At 37.1% G+C, this 17,927-nt stretch overlaps 2 protein-coding genes across 2 annotated transcripts in view; both read left to right on the top strand.

Annotated features, from left to right (window-relative positions):
- LOC122074003 (protein FREE1-like) overlaps positions 1 to 7,703 on the top strand; it is a 12,497-nt gene extending 4,794 nt beyond the window's left edge. Inside the window, exons 2-10 of the mRNA XM_042638765.1 lie at positions 489 to 575; positions 667 to 795; positions 2,312 to 2,443; positions 3,013 to 3,078; positions 3,171 to 3,281; positions 4,546 to 4,638; positions 6,766 to 6,799; positions 7,130 to 7,200; positions 7,342 to 7,703. Of these exons, the coding sequence (XP_042494699.1) occupies positions 489 to 575; positions 667 to 795; positions 2,312 to 2,443; positions 3,013 to 3,078; positions 3,171 to 3,281; positions 4,546 to 4,638; positions 6,766 to 6,799; positions 7,130 to 7,200; positions 7,342 to 7,419 (801 nt within the window). The 3' untranslated portion in view covers positions 7,420 to 7,703. The remainder of the gene's footprint in view (positions 1 to 488; positions 576 to 666; positions 796 to 2,311; positions 2,444 to 3,012; positions 3,079 to 3,170; positions 3,282 to 4,545; positions 4,639 to 6,765; positions 6,800 to 7,129; positions 7,201 to 7,341) is intronic.
- A 5,891-nt stretch (positions 7,704 to 13,594) lies between these two features.
- Positions 13,595 to 16,674, top strand: LOC122074217 (GDSL esterase/lipase EXL3-like). Its single transcript, XM_042639068.1, has 5 exons — positions 13,595 to 13,919; positions 14,728 to 14,858; positions 14,967 to 15,200; positions 15,905 to 16,160; positions 16,243 to 16,674. Exons 1-5 carry the CDS (start codon positions 13,595 to 13,597, stop codon positions 16,434 to 16,436), a joined length of 1,140 nt encoding a protein of 379 aa, XP_042495002.1. The 3' UTR covers positions 16,437 to 16,674.
- Positions 16,675 to 17,927: the final 1,253 nt, after the last annotated feature.

Below are 17,927 nucleotides of genomic sequence, written 5' to 3'. Positions count from 1 at the left end.
AAAAAAAAAAAAAAAAAAAAAAGGAAAAAGAAAAAACTTGTTAAATCATGAATATTTAAGGGAATCTGTTAGTTACAGTTAATAAGTCTTTGGCAATTTAATTTGTTTCTACTGAGACATGATACTGTTGGGTTGGAGTGTAAAGTAAATGTACTCAACTTTTAGATGTGCCCTTACGGAGACCTTCTACCGTAGTTTTCTTTTATGATGATTTTATATCTTTATCTTCGTTGCTGTCTAATCGAATGCTACTGTCATTGGGGATAGTAATATATTGTCTCAAGGTACATGCAACAATGGAAGCAGAAATAGTGAATATGTTCATCTCAGTCAAAGAAATTGGAAGTGATAATTTATTAATTTGTCCATTTTTTTCTTTAAGAATTTTTTTTCCACATATTAATCTTATGTATCTATTTCCTTCCCTTCCTTTTCTCTTTGAAACTATGGATCCTTATCTTGAAAATGTGTTTTGACTTGTTCTTCAGATTGGTTTGGATGGGATTCGTATGCTTGATCCCAATACTAGTCGGACATTGAGAATTTACCCACTTGAGACAGTGACAAGATGGGAAGTAAGTTTTTTTTACTTGAATTTTTTTGGGGATTTACATATCCTATTATTTTTTAAATCAATATTTATGGAATTTATTTCTTTTAATTCAGGCCAACTCGTCAATTTTTACTTTTTGGTCCAAAAGCTCTGTTGACATTGAACCAAGACGCATAAGGCTGCAGTCGAACAGCTATACCACCAACACCATTCTTGACACTGTGACAGCTGCAACTGTTCAGGTTCCGTACTCATCTTCACAGACTGTTTTTCCTTTGAAATTAAAGTATCCACCATGAAATTTAACTTTTTTTTTTTTTCTTCTAATTTCTTTTCATGGTATATGTTGGTAGACTGATGCTTTTAGGTGCCATTAGTTTCTGAGACTTCTCCAAAACTCAACCTCTGGCCCCTTTTATAGTTTCCCCCGTTTATCTCTTCTAACTCAACTCAGCCTTATCCCTACTAAATGGGGTTTGGCACTACCAGGATATTTGTCCCAATGGGCAACCATGAAGGGTGTCCTCGAATGTCTGCCATGAAGACTCAAAGGCATGGCTTGCTGACATATGATGAAGTATCATTTTATTACCTAATACTGTTGTATTGAATTCCGATAACATCACTACTGAGAAGGCTCAAACAACTGGAGAGAAGCTATAAAGGATACATAATTCTTAGTAGACTGGAATAGTGATGGTTCAGTTATACCGGGTCTATTTCTCTCTGCCATTGGGATTTGTGTAAAATGCCTTTTCTACAGGGGTGATGGGTGGTACTCTGGGGGGCAGTTGAAGGCTAGAGTATCGGTCACTGGGAGTTATAGGAGTTATGATACTTTTGTACCCTTTAAGTCATGCCAAGTGCTTGGTCATATGGTTAATTTGTACTTCATTACTGCTTTACTGAGGGTGCATCGAGTTTAACCCACTTCCTAATTCAGGTTTCAGTTGAATTGTGGTGCATACATTTTACTCTTGGGGACCCTGGTCTGTTTACTTTAAACAAACCTGCGCATCTTACTCCTGCTATCAGTATCATTTTTTTTTTTTTAATTTGTCGCAGCCAACAATTGAGCAATCCTTTTCCATACCCCCTTTTTTTTTTCAAATGTGTAAGCCCCATGGAGAGTTGAACTCATGACCTCTTAATTGTGAGGTGTTTTCCGTACCCCTTCCTTTTGGAAAGAATTTCCCTCCAACCTTTGTTTTTATTTTTTATTTTTTTTGGGGGGTGGGGGGGTTGGGTTTGGTGTTGGTTGTGGGGAGCCAAATTGTGCTATTGGATGCATGGGGTTGTTTTGTTAAAAATTTGAAGTACAGAGGTAAAATGGTGTGTTTCCAGTAATAATGAATTTTAATTCAGTGCTATTCACATTTATCAGCATATTTTAATAACTTATCTCATTATCTGGTCCATATCTCCATGGCACCAGGACTGCCTCTTGAAAGAAAGAGATTTTTCTTTTAGGGTGTGTTGCCTGATTTAAAGGCTGCATCTATCACAGTGGTCTAAAATTCACTTTGAAGTTCATTTGCCTGTTCCTCTATTTCTTTGTTAAATACTGGGAAGCAAGCAGCTGACTTTGCTGTTATATTTGTTTTCAAATGGAGCTATTGTAAGTTGTGAAAACCTAAAAGAGCTAAAATAATCTGGTCCCATAATTATTTTGTGTGACAGCGCACACAGCCCTCCTTGTGGGCGGGGGTGCTTGTAATATTGTGCCTAATGATATCCAAATCCTTTCATTTTGGTCAGATAAAGGAGATGGGTGGAAGATTTAAACCTACTGACTCTGTCAAGGCATCTGAACTGCCTACTGAGAAAAAGAAAGGAATTGCTGATTGGATGAACATAATAAAGCCTGGCAATGAGGAGAAAGATCATTGGGTAAGACTTCAGTATCCATGCCCTAAATTTCCTGTGGGTTTTTCAGAATATATCTATTCCAACATTGATTTTTCTTGCTTAATTTCCTGTTGGTTTTTCCGAATACATTAGAGATTGATAGAAATATCGACCAAGCATATCTTTGAGTGATCTGCCATAATCACTTGATGATAGTTCGGAGTGTAATAATGCTACCTATAATTTGTTCTACATATCACTAGGGTGATTTAAAAGAGAAACCATGTTCATTCTTTGCATGTTGTGCTCTTCCATTTCTGTTTACTGTGTATGGCCATTCCATGAAATTGATTTGTGATGTTTGTTCAAGGAATTGTGCTAGGCTGATTGTGCAGCAAAGAACTAGTAGGAAAGGAGAAATTTTGAGGAGGTTAATGGTTAGATACTTTGGTGAGAATTGCGTAAATAGCTAGTTGAATTGAAACTGACTGGTATAAGGTTACTGAGCTAGTTGATTAGGTGCTAATTTCAAGTGGGAGTTTAAAGAATGGTCTATTGGGAGCTAATTTCTGTTGTGTCTGTGTCTGCTTTTATTTTCGTTCTTCCTACAGGTCCCAGACGAGGCGGTTAACAAATGCACATCTTGTGGGACGGATTTTAATGCTTTTGTGAGGAGGGTATATCTATTACTCTTACAGGCTTGTTTACAATAAAATGCATTTACATCCTTTTGCATATGTTAAAATTTTGGTTTTCTTTCAATATTCAGCATCACTGCCGGAACTGTGGGGATATTTTTTGTGACAAGTGCACCCATGGTAGAATTGCTCTCACTGCGGATGAGAATGCCCAGCCTGTTAGAGTTTGCGATCGATGCATGGTGTGTACATTCTACCTATGTTGAATATGTTTATGATTGTGCTCTGTCTTCCATTGTGGTTTATGGTTGAATGGGATTACAAAATTGTAAGTGTGACAGGATTCGAGTTCTAAGATTGCAAGATTGATATAATTTTTCCTTGGAAATAGGAATAAAAATAGACAAGATAAAGAAAAAAATGGAAAAACTATATTACATAAGGAAAAGATGTAAGTTCAAGTTATACGAACATCTTTACTCTCAAAATTTCAACATATTTAATGAAGTGGAAAAAAATTCTAAATTTGACAGATCAGTATTTTGGTCAATCTATCATGTATTCCGTCCTAATTGTCAGTCTGGCCTTCTTAGCTTCTTATTTTCTATATATTTTTCTTTCCTATTAATTTGAACCTGTTTTCTTTCCTTTCCGTACCATTCATGGGATAGATCTTATTGTATCCATATGTCACATTCTGTATATTTCTGAAAAGGTATACTCATTTAATGTGATTATCAAGATATCTTTTCTTAAAATGGAAAAAGTTCCCTCTAGGATTCAGGTGTATATAAAATACAATGTTCTGTATTTTTTATTAGGTTCTCTCAGCTTCGTGCATGAATGGCGGTTATCAGACGAGGGAATCGTTCGTCTCTATATAATCTGATGATTACAGACTGTAATACAGATGTATTGTTAAGCAAACCCTCTTATTGTGATGCAGATATAGACACCCTTGACTGGTTGGATCAGCATAACCGCTTTGGAAGCCAAGAGGCAAGAAGAGCCGGTCCAACCTAGGGTTGGAAGTAATTAGTTAGTAGCTTACTTATTTATTTCTTTTATTTTCTCTTTTATTTCCATGGTTGAGTTGTATGCAGGAGTTAGAGTTAATAATTGGTTTGCTTTGTTTCCTTTTTGAATTTGTTTCCATTTAGAGTCTACGTAGGAGTTTTGATTCTCTTTAAATACTAGCATGTAATTCAAACAATTGACAGAGTTGATTGATTGAGAATTTTGAGTTGATTTGTGCTCTACGTGAGTGTGCTTTCCCTGCTTCTCTGATTTCTCCTTCTTCTCTAACCGGTCCCCCATCATATTGTGATGTTTGTATGTGATGCATGAACTAAGTATACTCGGTTCACTTCTTTTTTCATAGTAGAGCTTCTTGACTTTCATGGCCTTTTTACATTTTTCCATTTTTTTCTAAATATGTAAATGTGAGTATGTGATTCCAGATTGCAGCACCCTAAAAGAGTTTTAAGATTTAATTTTCTTTTACAGGCGGAAGTTACTCAAAGGCTGAGTAGTGCAAAAGAATCAGCCATCAAACCTGCTGGATTGCAGAGCCATGAGGATCTTGCGAAGAAGCTTCAGGTGACTGCATATTCACAGCACATGTTTAAAGTTGTGTGTAGCTTAATTTTGTTTATTTCCAAAAATTATTTTGATTGTCTACTTGGACTTGATAATGCAATCTAAGTTTTAGGAATTTTATCAATAGAAATTTTGTAATTGCAACATTTAGTTTAGCAAATGCTACAAATAGCTTGAGATCATTCAGAGCGATGCTGAATGGTGTTCTAGATTCATGAAAGAAATTGTTTTATCTTCTCCAATATCTTTAAATCACTGGGAACTCATTGAAGTAGCTACTTTTTGTGGGCACTGGTAACTTTGTATGCGTCAAGAATCAAGAATGCTCTCCTCTGTAATTTTACCAGTTGTACAGATGATCATGCTATAGGTGATATGTACTCTTACCTCTTCCACCCCTCCCCGCCAGATGGATTTCATACTTCTATTATCTTGGTATTGTCCAGTAGAATCAAAGCATATGTCATTGCCAAACTTGAACTTCACGAAGAGATCTCTATACCAAGTCATGAGCGATAGCGAAGCCACCTATAGGCGAAGGAGCAAAAAGCCCGGCGAAGGTTAGACTGAGAAAGTACGAAAATAAATACGCCCACGGAGTGGTTATTGAATAACTTAGTTGCAAATTCAGGAAACTAGTTGAAACGCAATAGGATTAAATTCTGATGTAAGACACTGTCTAACAGATGTGAAAATAGTAACTTAAAGAGATGTTACAGAACAGTAACCGATACAGGTATTTTGGTAATTTCCAAGATCAGCTTAGGTCTCAGAAATTAAGAACAATATACCAATCGAGCTCTGTATTTAGGGCAAATATTAGTACACAGAACAGTGGTGAGATCAGCAACCGAACATGGACAGTAACAAAGAATTGATTCCAGGTTCAGACAAGGTAACAACGGTAGTAGCAGAATAGGAAATATGGAGATATCTCAAGATCCAGCTGTTAGAACAGAACCAAACTTGGATCAAGTTCTGTTCTTGGGATGTATGCTCCAAATCTCAATTTGATCAGCTGGCCAATTTGCTTAATCTTAAAGACACCTTGCATCGAAACTTCTAGAAATTAAGGTTTTGAAGAAAGGTAAGAACAGTACTTTTTAATGGCAGAAAGAGGAGATTAGAATAAGAATAAGAATAAAGAACCAGAAACAGTAGACGAGCAGCGTAAAGGATCCACCTGGGCTTTGGACTGCAAGGTGTCGATTGGATCAAACAGTAACCCCTTCACCTTGGTCACACACAAGGAATATCTTCAAGACAAGAAGACAGTTGCAGTAGCAAGCTTTGTTTATTCTAAAGATCGTGGGCAACAATGAGGCCCTTCAATTGCTTTTATTGAAAGAAAACTAGAGTTAGAATACAAGTGGTAAAGTCTCAAGACTCCACCGATTCCAACTTGTACAAGACTTCAACAATGAGGCCAATTGCTTTTATTGAAAGAAAACTAGAGTTAAATACAAGTGGTAAAGTCTCAAGACTCCACCGATTCCAACTTGTACAAGACTTAAAAAGAAACATTTGCTTTTGTTGAAAGAAAACTAGAGTTAGAATACAAGTGGGAAAGTCTCAAGACAACACCGATTCCCACTTGTACAAGACTTAAAAAGAAACATTTGCTTTTATTGAAAGAGGAAAGAAAACTAGAGTTAGAATCGCTACCCCAAGCATTTTGTCGAACCCGGGATTGCATCACAGGAATTCTTTGGCCTTTCTGCTAGAAAAGTTGATTACACTGCAGAACATTGACTCAATAGACCCTAACAACTAATGTATATACACTACTGCCAGTATATCAAATCCCAATTCTCTACTTAGTAGATCAAATGCACTGAATCAATGTCACCATCCTGAAAGGACCTGAGTCTTGACCTATTACAAAGTTACATCTCTCTCTCTCTCTCTCTCTCTCTCTCTCTCGCACACACACACACACACACACACACACACACACACACACATTGACTGAAGCAAGCTGTTTTGATTCATTCCTTTGTATCGCATGAATGCCTCCTCAAATCTCTCTTCTTGCTAGTAGTGTAGTGATATTCATCTTTAATCTTGAGTGGTAATAATGTCTGATGTATTTCATGTTTCTACGTTGGTGGCTGGTACTTTTTACAGGAAGAAATGGACCGAAACCGCAAGGCATCATCAGGTAGTTATTGTTGCTGAAAGACATGCATTTGAAATTGTCTGAAATCTGATCTTTTTTATTACCCTTCAAATCATTTGGTTGTGATATGGCAATCATCTGTAGCAAATTTACGATATGGGTGATTAGATGCTGTACTCCACTCAATCTGTTCTATTCTTCCAAAATCTCACTGGAGGAATGCATAGATTGTTTGTGTCCAACATGATCTTGTTTTCTCAAAAGGGCACGACAAACATATCACTTCTTATCCCATGTCAGTTGAACCCTTTTTTAACTCTTCTTTTAGGGGGAAAGATAATGTGAGCCTGCTCATTTAATTGGATTTTACAGGGTCGAAATCTGACGGATCTGGAAAGCGGATGAGAGAAGTTGCTTGTCCTACTTGTACTGTACATCTGCAGGTTTAAAGTTCGCCACACTTGACTGAATTTATCATACTCTGTTTTCTTTCATTGTTTTTCAATTTTTTTTTGGTTTAATTTCTTATTTATTTTATTTTTTTCTCAAATAAATCTCTTGATGCATTTTGGTTAACACTGCAGGTCCAAGTTCCAAGCTCTGGTTCTGAGACCATCGAGTGTGGGGTGTGCCAACACCCATTTCTTGTTAGTGCTCATTGAGCTGCCTCAGACATTGCATCGTGTTTATAATTTTCCGGCCAAAGCAGTCAATAACTCTGAAATGTTGATCTTCATGATTTTAATTGTCCATTCTAATTTGTTTCATGTTCTGGTTGTGCCTGATATTCATAAGCCACTGGATTTCTGGAACTTGTGTATATTCTCTACAGTTATGTACATTTCTGTTGAGCATTTTAGGTTGGTTGATGTATGTATAATGCAAATTTCTGGTAAAATCGAGACAAGTTTTGTTCATGAAGCACCATTATCCGATTTGTGTTTTATTATTTGCATTTGGTACAAGTTTCCTCTGTAGATCCGTGTAAGGCTGCTCAGAGGTTAATGAATTGTAGGAAGGAGGTATACAGGTTTTTGGGCCCGTCCTGTTTGTGAAACTTCCATATTCTATTTGTATTTTGGGATGCATTTATGTTGAGACAGGCTAATTATATATAATCTGTCACAGGGATCGAAGTCTTTCATCTTCTTTCAAAATGTAAATATCGTTGGGGTGATAACAGAGCCTGAAGACGAAATCCCTTATTGCAAAACTCTCCTCCTGGTAATCTAGAAAGGGATGTCCCTCCTCCATGTAAGGGCTGGTGTCGTGTTCGTTCTCACTGTCGGGGTCTCCATGCTCGAGGAATACTTGTCTCGTTCCCTGGTCTAATGCTACAACTCTGAAGTCAACTGGTAAGGTTTTTTACGTCCTCCCATCTCATTTTCAAGCTTCTGGACACCAACGTCAGTCTTCTCATCTTAAGGGTCTGAAGTGTGTTCATCTTCAAGATGCATCGGTTGATAAGCATCACTGTAAGGCCATAGATACTTGATTTCTTACTACCTCTTCTTGTGGGGAGGGTTTCCTTTCGGCTGGTCCCACTATGTACTTGGTCTAGCGGTAAGGTATGAACGTTGCGACCAGATATGGTCAAGTAGTCGAAACAGCCTTTTCGACATTCTCGGGATAAAGCTGTGTAGTTCTCACCTCTGGACCTTGGGAATGCGGGAGCCTTGTATAGTGGATTCACCCTTTTTTGGTTAGTTCTCATATCCCTTCTGAGTAGTTTGGAGGGAAAGGTGGTTAGTCTCCTAATTCTACCTGGGGGCTTTTTGCTGTAATAAATGATGTTGGTTTAGCTGAAATCTTTCGTAAGAAAGTTAGATTCAGATGGCCGAATATGCAAAAACACTCGTCCACTGTATTAAGGAAGTTTTGGCTATCCATCATGGTTTGCTCTGCCCCTCTGCCCATCTTCATTCTCTTCTTGCTTTTGGGTCCAACCATAATCCATTATTACTCAATTTATCTAAAATGTTTTGTTAATATTTTCGGGAACTGCCTCTGATTTCATATGGCATGGTTGTCTCACCCAGAGTTTCAAGAAGTGGTCTCTTTTAGGGTATTCCTCTTTCTTTTCTATGCTGAGTAGGTTGATGCGTTGTTTATCGGTTTGTAATAGGGAGGTGGTTGGAGATCTACAACAACAACAACAATCATAACCTTATCCTAACTGAATGGGGTTGGCTACATCGATCCAATATGGGAAAAAGAAGGTAAAGAAGCATAAATGATAGGTTAAAAAGAAGAAACATGGGGATAATAGAAAAAAGGTACAGCAGCATAGAAAGACGCATCATGGAAACATCCCCTATAGGGGGTCAGCAACACGGGTCCTTATCTGCCACGCAACTCTATCCGAAGTCATACTAGGGTTGAGCGGCTTTGCATATCTTTTCGGACTGCTTTGGTAATAGTCATCATCTTAGGCCTATCCCTACCGTTTCTAGCTCCCTCCAAGTGAATCTCGTCATTCTGCCTTACTGCGGCCGCCTCTATAGGTCTCCGTTAGACATGATCATACCATTTCAATCGGTTGGAGATCTCGTCCTTAAAAAACGATTTTCTTATTCCGTGGATAAAATTCAAGAGAGTCTGGAGCCAAAGTTTTGCATTGGCTTCTTGCTGCTGAGAAGATATTCTGATTCCAAAAATTTCGGCATTCTTATATCTCTGATGGGGATCATAACACGTTACTGTCATTTGCTTGTCAATATTCACTCAAGGCATCCATCCTGGACTCAAATAGTAAGTTGGTATATGATACACCTTGCATTATCGTATTTCAGTGGATCATTTTACTTCTTTTTTCACTAGTTCTAATCTGCTTGATCCTGATTTTGTTGAAATTTTATTTTCTATTGTGTCTGTTGATGAAAACCTTGGTTTGTGTTTCATTCCCTCTGAAGATAGACGAGGTGAGAAATGCAGTTTTCAGTATTGGAGGTTATGAAACTCTTGGCCATGATGGAATTCCGTTGGCTTCTCCATTTTTTCTGGATCTTCTTAGAAGAGATATTACCTCGTTTATTCGTAATTTTTTCACTGATGTCATCTTTAGGATTTAATCATATATTGTTGACCCTTATCTCCAAAAACGAGAGCTTTCTACCCTGGGAGTTTATGTCCACTAGTCTTTGTAATGTGGCTTATAAGATTATTGCCAAGCTTATTGCAACATGTCTTCAGGTTTTTGTATCGAAATTATTTTCTCCTTATTAGACCTCCTTTGTTAAGGGAAGGCAGATGTCAGATAATATTATTATTGTTCATGAGATCTTTCATTATATGAAAAAATGCAAAGGAAGCAAGGATGTTCGCTCTTAAGCTCGAAATCTACGAGGCCTGTGACCATCTTGAGTGTGGTTTATTGTTGTGGTATTTTTATGTTTTTTGGGGTTTGAGGACCTTGTGTCTTCTCTCATCCCTTCTTGCTCTTTTTATTTTAAACTCAAAGGCAGGTCTTTTGGTTTTATTCAGCCCTCCATGGGAATCAAACAAGTTTATCTCTTAGTCCTAATTTATTCATCATGTCTATAGAGATTCACTCTTTTGCTTCCTATCTGTATAATAGGGAGTTACGACTTTCTAAAGGAATTAAGGTTGCAAGGTCAGCCCTTGATGTCATTCACCTTCTTTTTTCCAATGATACATTTGTCTTCTGTGGGGCTGATATAGATGATGTTTCTACTGTGTTGGCTGATCCTCAGCTCTTTGAAGATGGTTGGTCAGGAGGTTAATTTTTACCAAGAGTTTTATATGAGATACACTTTATTCGATTTGGTTTCAGTTCAAACATATAAATTTTAGTCTAAAATCAAAATCAAATCGAATGAAATTTTACTTTTCAAAACAAATATTAAATGATTTTTTTTTTCAATGTAATTTGATTTTAAATAACCGATTTCAATTTCAGTTTTAAATTGATGCCCTTAGCTGCAGGTTGCATGGACCAGATGAAAGTCATTCTTAGTGTTGGACCTTTAGTGTAGTCACTGTCAATTCCCCAAAAGACGTCTTAAGAAGAAAGATGTGCATTTTATTATTTATAACATCCCCTTTTACAGTCGAACACTCAAGAGTCGAGTCGGGATCTGGGCAGAGATTTTGGACCTTCTCCATACAGTCGATATGGGCACCAAAACTTAGTACTTCAATCATCTCCTGCTTATGCGACTGGCATTTTAAATTCATGATAGCACTATCATCTTGGCTGTATTTATTTATAGACTAAATAAAAAAAAATGGGTGGAAAGTTAATAAACGGGATTCATGGATATATATTTTTTTAATTTATAATTTATTTACCCTTGAAAAAAGGATAGAAAAAGGAGAAAGAATGCTGCCAAGCTTCATAGCATACGATAGTACTTCTATGTTTCCTTTTCTCTTCCCACAATAGGAGGTAGATATGTCATTTCATAGGAGGGAGAAAGAGATAGACATTGGAGGCACTAGCATAAGCTATCCAGCCAGAAAGGGAATTCAACCCCCACACCCCCCTCCAAATGAAAAAAAAAAAAAGAATTACCTTACAACGTGGCTCCTGTATTTGTAACTGAAGACTATAAAATATATAGGAGAAGTAATATATTTCACGGAGAGGGTACCTTGAAAGGGAGTGTGTTCCCTATGCTAGCATGGGGGCCAATGGGACTTGCAAAGAAGCATCAGCAGGGGTGGAATTTTCGGCTTTCATGAAGGGTGGAACGGTCTTTTCACCCCATTTGTGTCTTGGTACAGGGGCCATGCTGCCTTGTAGGTAAGGGTGTCAACTCATTACGATAGTAGTATTTGGTACTGTACAATAGGCCAAGACTCAATATCTAAACCATACTCTACCAAGAAAAAAGCTTATCCTTTAATATCGATATCATACCAGCTCAATATTTTTTTGGTACAATATACGGTTTTTATTCGATATGTATTGGTACAATTTTTTTGCCTTTTTTTTTTTTTAAATATCTTTTTTGTATATATATTTGATAATTTTACAAAAAAAGTGTATATATTAGATAATTCAATAATTTGATATGGTATTCAATATGATTTTGTTACTGAATATGGTTTAGACAATTCGGTATGGTTTCGTATATAGCAAAAAAAAATTTCTTAAATACAGACATCGTATCACACCATATTGAAAAAAAAATTATTTTTTCATACCGACAGCATACTGAATCTCTTTTTTTATGGTTTTGTACGATTTTGATACTGAGTTAACACCTTACTTTCAGGCTTCTTTTTCCCCATATTTCACTTAGGGAAGTGGTTCTTATTCTAGGAATGCAGCCTGTGCCAGCACTCCCTCTATCTCTATCTCTCTCTCTCTCTATTCCAAACACATTAAATGACAGGAATGTCTTTTTGAATGAAGAGAGACACGCATAAGAACATCGACGTAAACCACGCTCGTGGACAGGAGTCTGGAACATTGTTAGTTAAAACGCGTTTAAAACGCGTTTGCCTTTTAAAGTGCGTTTTGCCGTATGCTATTATGCAATACGGAAAAAAACAGAAACGGCAAAAGAATCCGTTTTAAACGCGTTTTAAACCGCCATTTTAAACGCGTATCCGTTTTCTAAGGGTAAAATAGGAATTTTATTAAAAAAAATTAATTAATTAAAAAAAAAAGACCTATTAGTAAAAGTGAAGAGTGAAGACAATATGGTACTTGGTTTTTTGTTTTTAACTTCCATACTATTTATAGGAAAAAAATCTCATCTTCTTATAGCCCAATGAGTAAGGAGAAGCTAAAACTAGCAACATCTCATTTTCTTGTAGCCCATTGGGCTATTTTATCTTGGAATTCTAGAGCTTTTGGAATATTAGATGCATGTATACAGGTACTAATCTCTCAAATTGCATGAGTATACTACCGTTTTTTTTGTTTCGTTTTTTGAAAACTATACGTTTAATACTCGTACCATTCGTTTTGGCCCTTTTGCTGTTCTCTGTTTTTTTACCCTTTTTTTGACTGTACTGTTCATCGTTTTTATTTATTTAAAACCCGTACCGTACGTTTCTGTTTTTTTGCCGTTCCCGTTTTAACTAACAATGGTTTGGAATCCCACTTCCTCTGCAGGTAACCACCCAACCCTATCATCTATTTTTTGGCCCGAACCCAACCCCTATCATCTCACACTATCCATGCAGTGTGTGCAAGATAGGGTGGGGTGGTTACCCGTAGGGGAGAGGAACCATTCTTCCGGGACAGTTCTTTTTCCCATTTCATTATTTCTTTCCTTTATTTTGTTCCGGACATTTTGTAGAAGCAGGAGAAACGAAGCGTTACTACTACGATACTCTATCATTAATGGCGACCATTAAGTCCTTAAGACCTTACACTTGCTAAAACTTATGGAATATTATTCCCCAACGTTCATCCTATCCTATTTTCTTCTAAAATCTCAAAGAAGTTCAATTATTCTTCTTATTCTTAATTAGCCATCATATATAGATATATAAACATGCCCTGGGGAGTTGTTCTCTCTCTCTCTCTCTCTCTCTCTCAAAAAGATAGAGAGGAACTTCTGCAATTTACAGTCATGGATCCAAAGGGTCAATTTTCAAATCTCATCACTCTCTTGGACCATTACTAATCTTTTTTTTTTTTTTTCCTATTTAGAATAAAAAAAGAGAAACTATCTTTCTAGTGTCTCAACCACTGCATCCTATTCCTCACCTAAATCTAATTAAGTTGTATATTTAACTTTAACACAATAGTAGACAGAACTAAACTTTCTTGTACACAACTTTCTTCCCTCTTCCTGAAAGAAAGAAGGAAGAAGAAAGAACAAAGAAGAAAGACTTGTATCGTTTTAGGAAAAAACAATGCATTCAGTATGCTTGATTGGAAGACATGGTACTACGACTGGTGCCTCTTTTTCTTCTTCTTCTTCTTCAAAGGTTGTTGGTTTCTTTACGTTTATGATGGCTTCCTGCTTCCTCTTCCAAATGAACCAAGCACAAATCACTCTACCTAACAACATAACGATCCCAGCCTTGATTGCCTTTGGAGATTCTATCATAGACGCAGGCAACAATAATAATCTTAAGACGCTGGTGAAATGCAACTTCCCTCCCTATGGCCGGGACTTCATGGGAGGAATCCCCACTGGAAGGTTTAGCAACGGAAAGGTCCCTACTGACTTCTTGGGTAAGTTTTCTCTCTCTCTCCTCTCTCTCTCTCTCTCTCCCTGTGTGTGTGTGTGAAACCAAATTAATTAAAGGGAAAGGTATTGCCTCTTGCATTGGAACTGATCTCAACTATATATGGGTTTACATGGCCTCATATAATGAGAACAGGAGAGAGAGTGTTAGTGTGAATCCTACTATTTATTATGTGAGAAGTATGTAAAAGAATCTATATACGAGTAGTGTAGCCATCCTTATACCTTTAGTTGTTTTTTTTTTTTCAGAGCCCATCTTGAGCGGAAAAAGGGCTTGGGCTGAGATATCCCAGCCCTAACGGTGGGTCATCGCTAGAAATTCCAGGCCCCGAGTCAAAGTCGGGCAATGCCAAGTTTAGGCCTTGGGCTGAGTCCGGCTTGACCTTGACTCAAGGTTACATTGCTTTTTTAGGTATTGATCAGGTTTGGACCCAACTAAGAGGACTTAGGATTGTGCTGAAGTTTTAAACACAATTCAACCTGACCTAATTGCAAGCCTATTTCAACCTAGTGAGCCCACTTCATTTAATATAATTAAAGGGAAGGGGTGGGGGAACACCGTCTAGTTGCGTGGACCCTGCATCCAAATACAAAAGACAGTGAAAAAACACTCCCACCCTTCTGAAACATTGAAAATCCAACACCTTTGATGCCCATGTTTGCCTCCTCGTTAACTCCGCGGTATTGTGGGAGCCACATTTTCCCATAATCTATATAAATCTAAAAGAGGATAGAAGAGAGAGAAATCATTTGATAGTGTACTTGTGACTACTTGTGGTTTGTTTTTGGGTGCAGTTGAAGATTTGGGAATTAAGGAGCTTTTGCCTGCATATCTTGACCCGACCTTGAAACCTTCAGACCTCCTCACAGGTGTAAGCTTTGCCTCCGGTGCTTGTGGTTATGATCCACTCACCTCTCAGATGACGGTATCAATCCTGTATATTTGTTTTTCTTAATTTTTTCTATTCTCTTCATTATTATGATCCACTCACTCACCTCTAAGATTTAATACATACGTATCTGATGATCTGCAGTCAGTGTTGTCTCTATCGGATCAATTGAATTTGTTCAGAGAGTACATAAGGAAGCTGAAGAAGATTGCTGGAGAAGAGAGAGCAAATAGTATCATTGCAGAGAGCTTCTATGCAATCTGTACAGGAAGCGACGATATAGCCAATACTTATTTCTCTACTCTTTTGAGGAGTGTAAACTATGATGTCCCTACCTATACTGATCTCATGATCCGTTCAGCTTCTAGTTTCATTCAGGTTAATTACTTCTCATCTTTCTAGCTATCTAAAAATCTTTGAGGCATTGCTTTGGACAACTTTTTAGTATGCAAGCTTTGCAGCTCTTGGGTTATTTTTGCTTCAATATCTTATGCCAATATGCCCATATGTTGGGGACAAATCTTGGGGTTTTACATGGATCATATACGAGAACGACCCTGGTTCGTGGATTTAGAATCAATTTTCTCTCTCTTCATTTAATAGATTCTAAATCCACGGACTAGGGACGTACAAGAACATTCTCGTATGTGAACCTGACAAGTGGTGTACTGAGATGAAATCCGAGAATATCTCAATGGCTTCATAACTAATTCCACATTATTTTTTTTATTTTTTTTATTTTTTTATTTTTTTATTTTTTTAAGGTAGGGAGGGAAGTAGGTAACAATCAGAAGACTCGAACTTGATACCTCTTGGTGAGCATGAGTTTTTTTGCACACCACAACTCACCATCTACACTAGGCAGTTGTTGTTAAATTTCATATTAGAAGTGGATAGCCCTGGAGATTTATAAGTACTTAGGCACCATCTCCTTAATTACTATCTTAGCTTTTGAGGATAAGTTCTACCTAAGTGTATCCCTCTCATTTTATTTATTTATTTTTTTCTCTAATAATAAATAAAATCACACTTATATCATTTGAATGATTAAAAAAACAAAAAAAAACATATATATTTGGCAGGAACTGTATGGTTTGGGGGCAAGAAGGATTGGTGTGCTGGACATCCCACCAATTGGATGTGTGCCAGAACAGAGAACCCTTGGAGGAGGGCAAGAGAGAGAGTGTGCAGAGAAATACAACCAGGCAGCCTCTCTTTTCAACACTAAGCTGTCTTCACTCATCAACTCCCTCAACAGAAGGCTCCCACAATCCAAGATTGTCTTCATTGATATCTACCAACCCCTACTTGATATCATCCAATACCCTGATTCCTACGGTAAATCATCAAATATTCCTACGGTGGTAATCAATATCATATATCTACAAAACCCTACTAATAATGTGTTATTATTTTTTAGGATTTGAATATGTGAATAAAGGATGCTGTGGCACGGGAAGACTAGAGGTTTCAATACTCTGCAACTCCTTGGTCCCTCAAACGTGCCAAAATGACTCCAAATACTTATTCTGGGACAGTTATCATCCCTCTGAGAGAGCCTACCGCTTCCTCACTACTGTCATCTTACGGGACAATATTAATCAATTCTTTTAAAGATGAAGGTTGGGCACGCTGTTAGTTTTCTTAGAGTTAACAACTCGAAGGGAGAGATCGAAATGAAAGTGGCAGGAGTGACATTTTCAAAGGGAGAGGAGAGATGCAGAGACAGAGCTAGCATGGCCAGTCTTCTTCCTCTTTTTAAATTCTAGTCAAATCCTTTTTGTTTCTATGGCCTAGTACTACTCTGCTTGCAATGATCATTCCTCTAATGTTTGGTCACAATTGAAACAAATTGTTTAATAGTTTCATTGATATCTCCCCCAACACCCCACCCTACGAAAAAAAAAAAGAGAATAATTCCCATATAGCCTCTCACTCTTGCATGCTCCCTATACGACTAGAATTCAAAGTTGCACTTACACAATTCTTATCAATAAAAATCACAGATGCCCACCCAGCTTCACCCAATTTTGAAGAATCACTCAAATCACCAATGATAATGCATGATTTAGTAGGTAAAAGCACTTGGCATTCAATCCAAGTCATAAAAGTTTCATTTTGTTTCCCATGGTCATATTGAGGGCTTAGACAAAGCAGGTTCAGATCCTTCACCCATTTATTAATGTTAGAGAGGACATGAAAAGAGTCAGGAGATATCTTAGTGTTGATATACTAGTTCCCAACATACCACACAAAAGAATAAGTAATGGTGAATATATAGGAAAAAGGAGACATCAGACTTTGCTACATTGGGTTTTGAGACTTTCAAAACGGATTCTTTGATAGTGAGTGTTCCCCTTAACCCTAGCAAACCAACTGCTCATATCATTTTGCAAAGGAACAAGACAAATAAATGCAAATTTGTTTCACTCTAAATCCCACAAAGAAGATAGAAATCATCAATAGATGAAAAAAATAAAAATTTGCTTAATTTTACCTTAAGGCTTATCCAATTATTAAGGAGTTTTCATAAGAAATATTTGAACTTCGAGTAGTTTTAGCCGCTTAAAGGTTCCCCTAGAATCCTGTGAATAAGATGAAGACCTCAATGATAGAAAATTTGCCGCTACATTGGTTGTGAGTACCTTTTCTGGAAAGGGGATAACAGAAGAAATCCTCATGAGGAGTACTAGCTAGTTGGAGAGAGAATTTTCAGATGAAATAGGTTGATGGAAAATGAAATTTATCAAAGGCACATTCCAAGGCCTACCTATCAATAATTCCAACACCTATTGAATAGAATTAGGGTTATTAGATCCACTGGATCAATGTGGATGGTAGGCCATATAAGTAACTTGCCAAATGTCTATGGAAGCGCCTGATCTATCTAACCTTCCAACAAATCATTCTTTCCAAGGTAGGATAGTGTGAGACTGTGAGTAATACTATTCCATATCCAAGATCCACATTTTGGTTTAAAATTGTCTGCTAAAATGCTCCCAGAGGTGAAATATTTGGATTTTAAAATCTTACCCCATAATGAGGCTAATTTACACTTTGTTAAAAATAAATTAAAAAAAAAAAAAAAAAAAGAAAAAGAAGAAA

The sequence above is a fragment of the Macadamia integrifolia genome, chromosome 3 (genome assembly GCF_013358625.1).
Source record: "Macadamia integrifolia cultivar HAES 741 chromosome 3, SCU_Mint_v3, whole genome shotgun sequence".
Lineage (NCBI taxonomy): Eukaryota > Viridiplantae > Streptophyta > Magnoliopsida > Proteales > Proteaceae > Macadamia > Macadamia integrifolia.
This window is presented reverse-complemented; position numbering and strand designations above follow the sequence as displayed.

Bases quoted from the DNA above. Each gene is read 5' to 3' on its own strand.
- LOC122074217 (XM_042639068.1), top strand. From the start codon at position 13,595: ATGCATTCAGTATGCTTGATTGGAAGACATGGTACTACGACTGGTGCC. The intron at 13,920-14,727 runs GTAAGTTTTCTC...TTTTGGGTGCAG, and splicing joins GGTCCCTACTGACTTCTTGG to TTGAAGATTTGGGAATTAAG. The intron at 14,859-14,966 runs GTATCAATCCTG...GATGATCTGCAG, and splicing joins CACTCACCTCTCAGATGACG to TCAGTGTTGTCTCTATCGGA.